Genomic DNA, 6,731 nt, shown 5'->3' on the forward strand with positions numbered 1-6,731 from the left:
GGTGGGTGGGCGGGCCAGGTGTGGGATGGCCATTCAGCTAGGTTTGCCTACCTGCTTGTGAAGGGAGACACTTCAGTGGGGACATTGGCTGCTAAGGAATCTCTTCCTTAACCCAGAAAACCTTGCTCTCTGACTCTAGCAGAGTGGAACTTGGTGAGGAGGGCGCTAGGCTTTTATTTCTCTGATTTTGCATGCCCCTGGGTACTGGGGTAAAGGGCTCTCATGTTCTCCCCACAGGTGTGTGAGGGGGGAGAGCTTGATTTTCTGGCCTCATTACCTATTTGTAAAGCTGTAGCCTAAAGGGCTCTCCTATTGCAGCCTGGTCTGAAACTGCTTTAAGAAGCCTCTGACCCTCTTCAGGGTAAGTGCTCTGCTCCCCATGTGGGCTTGGGGCCAGTCATTTTTGTTGGCATTTTCTAAAAAAAAAATTGGAGATATTTTCTCATTTGCTGCAATTCTGTAAGTTGATTAGCTAATTCCTTTCAGGACCATTAAACAGTATGGTCTGTTTCAGTCCTGCTCTGTATATTGAAGACATCCTGAGGCTCAACAAGTGGTGTGACTTTGGTCATATGTGCACTCCTGACATGCAGCACTTACGTGTTCTGACCGAATTCCCTTAAGTTCTTTTTGAGATTGTTTTCTTTTGTGGCCCAAGGTCAAGTGTAGAATAAAAATGCCGAGACGCCTGGGTGCTGGGTGCGTGTTAGAGTGGGCCAGCAGATCAGTGTGGAATTCCCACTTTAAAAATGAAACTGGTTTTCAGATTTAAAAACTGTTGGGAAATGCTTTTTTAAATAAAATTAATGAGAAAAAAATTAAATACCTTCTTTTTTAGTCATAAAAAGCTAATATAAGCTTATTTAACATCTAAGACAGTATGAGCTAAAATGGAGGGAAAAAACTAAGTTTGTTTTTTTAAATTCAGGATATCACTTCTTTAAAGACTGTGGCTTTGGTTCCCTGCTCTCATCTTTCCGTTCCTTTTTCTAGTTTACATTTTTATTTCTTTCATCTTTTCCAGTTGTGCTGTTTGGGGTGGGTTCTTGTTTGAGGTCACCCATGTGAAATTTTATGTGACTCTTGTAAAAATAAAGGCTTATTTAACAAGTAAGACAATATGAGCTAGAAAGGGGGGGATCTTTTCCCCTTTGTATGCTAAATTTCTCTTTCCCTTTCTTCCATCCCTTGATTGCTCATGGAGGGTAAAGGGTGGATTGTAGCCTTGAGGTTGAATTGTTGCTGATATGCTAATACATGGATGGGGAGTGGGTAGGATTCACTAAGGGATTGCTTAGCCTACCTCTTGTCTATGAAATCTTAAGCTGGAGGCAGGGAACAAGGTAATATCAAAGAAAACGGGGAAAGGCGTTTGCATCTTCTCCAGGGCTGGGCATTCTTGCTGCTTGTCCTGTCTCCTTGTCTGTGCATCTTCTTGATTTAGTAGAAAGCAGCCCGCCATCTTTCCATATGAGGTCATTTAGCCTGGGATTCTGTCTAGAGGACCTGTTTTTAAAAAGTTTATATACTGTTTGTCAAGGTGGTGTAATATAAAGCAAACCTCGGTGGTTCCTAGATAGGTAAACCTAAATGTTTACTACCTTCTAATACTTTTTCTTTTAAAAATTCAATTTTAGGCCAAAGAATGCCAAACAAGCGGAAAGGGAAGAGAAGCGAGTTCTCGGTCTGGTGTTGCTTCGAGGGGAGAACCTGGTCTCCATGACAGTAGAAGGACCTCCTCCCAAAGATGTAAGTCCCTCCTGAATACCTCTGGAAGGAAGGTTCTCATGGGAGCCAGGCTCTGTTAGGTACTCTGGCTGTGGACTCCTTTACAGGTAGTAAATGAGTGGAGGGAGCTAGACTTTAACCTTCTCAGGAAAACTCTAACCAGCAGGAGGCCATTTAGTCACTAAAATTAACAGCTTCATAGATTTATGTAATAACAGTGTAAAAAGAGGAGGGTTTGAATGGAGGAAAGGGGAGGGAGAAACTAATTTAATCTCAAAAAGAAATAATTTAAGATAAATAGTAGCTCCTGCTGGGTTTGGTGGCACACACCTTTAATCCTAGCAGAGGCAAATAGATCTGAGTTCAGAGCTAGCCAGGGGTACATAGTAAGACCCTGTCTCAAGAAAACAGAAACGGCTCCAAATCTTAGAATTTATGAAGGCTTTGGTGGTTACAGAATAATAGTATTTGTTGTTAATCTGTGCATCAGGGACATGAGTGTTTTTGTGTTTGTTTTGTTTTTGCCAGTGTTTTATTTAGTCATTATAAGAATTTTAGTTTGCTCTTGAAAAATTATTCCCACCTTAGGGATGAAATAAACTAAGTTTAGTAGCTTGCCTAAGATGTCACAACTAGTAAATGGCAAACCAGCCATTTGATTCCAAATGATCTTGGCTCTGCAAACACCAATGTATGTTTATAAATAGAGCTGTCTAAAAGAACCTAACTGAATTTGTTTTCTCTCTTTATTTCAAGACTTTGTGAATCAGGAGAATGTGCTTAACCTGTATTTGTATATATGTGGCTGTTTAATTTTGCAGAGCTTGGTTTGTACCCAGGGTGTCATGTATGTTGGGCAATCATTCTGTCTCTAAGCTGCCTCTTCAGCTCTCCTGTGTTTATTTTTATCCACACACATGCTTCTTTGTGACACATGTAAAAGCTTGTTCTGCCTTTCCAGTTTGTAAACATCGTTCAGTCACCCTCTTCATTTAAGTCCTGCTAATGACTTAGAGATAGTTGCTCTAGTGAGTAGAGAGTAGTTTATCTCATTCCTTTCCTTATTTTCGACTCTACAGGCTTTCTTGTTTGTGAATATGTATCAGAGGTATTATTTGGACACTGTCACTTAGCAAGGGAGAGTCAGAGAGGCAGTGGATCTCGTGTCTGTTGAAAGGTCAAGTGCTATTTTATTTTTATAGGAATGAGTGTAGGTATTGACAGGCTTCTCTAGACTTAAATTATAGTCTCTTTAAGGGATGATAGGTGGGTTCTTAGTCTTTCATGGAAGAAGAATGTGTGTGTTTATATATCTATGTTAGTGTATATAATTAGTGCTGATTAGGTGCCTTATAAATCTGAGAGGCTCTTAGTGCTGTTCCAAGGTGTACTTAGAATTTTTTAGGTCACCGAGCCTTTCACCATCTTTTTTGTACCAGACCCTTTTGAGCCACCCACCAGCTCCCAAATCATGACACACAGACTTACTAGTTTTGAATGTTCAGCCTTTTAACTTAATCCCTTTCTTTTCATCTATATTTTGCCTTGGGGCTTTTTAACCTCTTCTTACTTGCTTTCTCTATTGCAATGGCTCCCTGGCTTCTGGCCATGCGCATGTCCCCCATCTTTCTCCTCCTCTTGAGCCTAAAGTTCTATTCTCTCTGCCTGTTTGCCCTGCCTATCCTTTCTCTGCTTAGCTATTGGTTTTTCAGCTCACTGTTAGACCTATCACACACATTAGCTAGGCAAGGTGAAACAGATGTAATACATGTCTACATAATTAAACATGCATCCCTACATCGTTAAATGCAACATTAAAAAGTGACACACCTTTACACAGTTAAAGTAATATTCTACAGCATAAACAAATGCAACACATCCTTGCCCAGTTAAAATAATATTCTACAACAGTATTTTTTTTTTCCCTTTTTAGACTGGTATTGCCAGAGTGCCACTTGCTGGAGCTGCTGGGGGGCCAGGTATTGGCAGAGCTGCTGGTAGAGGAATTCCTGCTGGTGTTCCCATGCCCCAGGCCCCTGCAGGACTTGCTGGGCCAGTCCGTGGGGTTGGAGGACCATCACAGCAGGTGAGGCACTGGAAGAGGACTACTGGTTTCTGGTAGCTAAAAGGATAGGGCAGAACCCATAGCTTGACATGAGTGACCAATCTCATGATGAGTCCGGATTGTCAGACTAACAGTGTTTGTGTGAAGAGATGAACAAAAGATATTCTGGCCAACTGAATTGAGCAAAATGTTTGGTAACATTACGTATACTTTCTCTTTCCATGTCACCAGTCTTTTTTTGGATAAGATCTTTTTCAAAAATATTTTATTTATTTACTTACTTTTACATGTCACTCCCAGTTCCCCCTCCTCTCCTCCCACTTCTTCCCTTTTCCCCCACTTTACCCCCTCTCTTGGGATTGTCTCCCCTGGGAAGTCAACTAAGTCTGTACTATCTCACCTTGTTGAGGCAGGATCAAGCCAGCGCCCCTCCCCCCACCAAGTCTGAGCAAACATGTCACCAGTATTAACTAAAAGTGCAAGTGCTTTTTCCCAGGTTGGATTGGGGACACTTAATGTCAGGCTAAGAGGCTAGAAATTGGGCATTTGGGCTTCCTGATAGCTGACTTTTACGTGGGAAGTCCGATGGCATGAGCTGTAGCATTAGGAGACTTCAGGCTCAGTGTACTTGAGTTAGTGCTCTGTTTAATTCCTCTTCGTTATTTTAGGTGATGACTCCACAAGGAAGAGGCACTGTTGCAGCTGCTGCAGCTGCAGCCACAGCAAGTATTGCAGGAGCCCCAACTCAGTACCCACCTGGTCGTGGGGGTCCTCCTCCACCTATGGGCCGAGGGGCACCTCCTCCAGGTGAGTATCTTCACAGGAGACCAGTGCTAATCGATCACAAATGCCTTAGCTGGATTCGTGATGACATAGATCCTTGACTGAAACTGATGATGAGTTTGCGTAGTTAAGCAGGATTACTCTGAGATCCAGCCTGGCTGACTGAGTTGGGAACTAGCTGGATGAGAGCAATTAGGAGCCCCACTCTGGCTCAAGGGCCCCTTTGCTTTAGAGGCTGTGAGGATGGATTGGGCTATCTGACTTGGTAAACAGCTTCGTATGCTTCGTCCAGCTTTTAAGAAGTCTTTTGGGCTTTTTTCTTCAGGTATGATGGGCCCTCCTCCTGGCATGAGGCCTCCTATGGGTCCCCCAATGGGGATCCCTCCTGGCCGAGGAACTCCAATGGGCATGCCTCCTCCTGGGATGCGACCTCCTCCTCCAGGGATGCGAGGTAAGTCCCTACAACAGTGGCTTTGGCTTCCTTTCCTAGAGTTTACTGGGTTGGAAACTGAAGATTGGCTTTAGACCAGATCTGATTTTGGACCTCAAATTTAGGGAAGTGAGCTCTTGGAGGACAGCTGTGTCTGGAAAGTAGAGAGAAGGGAGTAAGCATCAGCAGGTTGGCCTTGACTCCTTAGTGGGACAGAGGTATGTTCAGTGTCCAGTCCATCGGCCCTGGATGCAAGACGAGAGTCTCTGAGATCACAGTAGAGACTGTCCGATGGATGCCCTTGACTATTTAATTAGAGAGTCTCTTTTGCTGGGTACGGTGGCTCATGCCTTTAATCCCAGCATTCCAGAGGCAGGTGGATTTCTGAGTTTGAGGACAGCCAGGTCTACACAGTGAGTCCCTTTGTCAAAACAAACAAAAGCCCAGAGAGCATCCTGACTACCAGCCCCGTGTTCTTTCTATGAAGTCATGGTAGATCTTAAGATAAACAATGTTCAAATTTCATGACCATCTTATTTCACTTTGATTTTGGATTTGTGTTTTTTCTGGGCATAGCCCAGTTAACCCACCTGAGTTGTCACTTGCAGAGTATGGGGAGCTGGGGCTTGGTACAGCTGAGGTTGTGACTGAACTTTCTCTTGCTTCAGGTCTGCTTTGATCCTCGCACAGCATTGTGGCAGTAGTTCCACCGAGGTGTGGGTCCTATTCCCCGGAGCCGAGTTACCACACACCTGTTTGTTTGTATGCTGTTCATGGAGTCTCCCTGGATCGTCTGGTTTCCCTTTCAGGGCCCCCCTCCCTGGGGAATATGCCCTCCAAGGCTCTAGGCTCATCTTGGTCCTCCTCAGCTCCTTGCCTGTTTCCCAAAAGGCTGTACATAGTCCTTTTTTTCCCCACTGTGACCTTTGAAGCTGGTTTATAATAAACTCTTAAGAGACTGTTATACATGCACTCTATATCTGTTTGTCTTTAGAAAAGCCTTTGATTTGTTGAGTGCCTAATGGTTACCTTAGAAAAATTAACTCTACTCTTAGCTGCTTTCTGATAATATTTTACAAAACTGACCTACAATGAGGCTTTTTGTCCATCAGGTTTAAAGATGAGTTTGAGGAAATATCATATGCTGTTGAGTGTTACACCCTGGGCTAGGCAGGTTTTTATGAAGCAAACACTAAAGGAGAGAACCTTGTTAGAACATTGTCTCGGGTCACTCATACACAAACTGCCACCTGACTTTTAAAGGACTTGCCATGATTTCTTCTACCCACTTTGGATGATAAGGTAATGAGCAGCATTCTGGTACTTAGCACAGCAAGGCTAGTGGTGAGCCGTGGGTTAGTGTTGGGTTTTTTTGCATGCCAAGGCAGCTCCAGGAAATCAAAGCAATAGCAGAGGTGAAGGTCAGGGGTATCTTAATAACACAGAACATTTGATTAAATCCTTTTGTGATCGAACTGGGAACAGAAGGAAATTCTAAACAAAACTCCCTCAGCCAGGGCCTGACTGGGTAGTGGTCTGTAGCTTAGTGATGGAATAAATATTTGCCCAGTGTCTGCAAAGCAGGATTGGATCTCTAGTGCTGTCAGAAGGTCATGGAGTAACTGTACAGGCAACAACATAACAAGTTCCTGCTTATTCTCTTACTCCTTCCACTTGGTGCTGGAAGCTTAAGCTAGGGCAGTTGTGAAGAAAATGTATAGTTAG

General features: G+C 43.5%; 1 protein-coding gene across 1 annotated transcript in view; it reads left to right on the forward strand.

The window, feature by feature from the left end:
* The window catches only part of Snrpb (small nuclear ribonucleoprotein polypeptides B and B1), an 8,072-nt gene extending 2,090 nt beyond the window's left edge, over positions 1–5,982 (forward strand). The window contains exons 3-7 of the mRNA XM_005365629.2: positions 1,638–1,749; positions 3,662–3,814; positions 4,462–4,600; positions 4,902–5,027; positions 5,675–5,982. Coding sequence (XP_005365686.1) covers positions 1,638–1,749; positions 3,662–3,814; positions 4,462–4,600; positions 4,902–5,027; positions 5,675–5,685 — 541 coding nt within the window. The 3' untranslated portion in view covers positions 5,686–5,982. The remainder of the gene's footprint in view (positions 1–1,637; positions 1,750–3,661; positions 3,815–4,461; positions 4,601–4,901; positions 5,028–5,674) is intronic.
* The last annotated feature ends 749 nt before the right edge of the window (positions 5,983–6,731 follow it).

The sequence above is a fragment of the Microtus ochrogaster genome, unplaced genomic scaffold (genome assembly GCF_000317375.1).
Source record: "Microtus ochrogaster isolate Prairie Vole_2 unplaced genomic scaffold, MicOch1.0 UNK3, whole genome shotgun sequence".
Lineage (NCBI taxonomy): Eukaryota > Metazoa > Chordata > Mammalia > Rodentia > Cricetidae > Microtus > Microtus ochrogaster.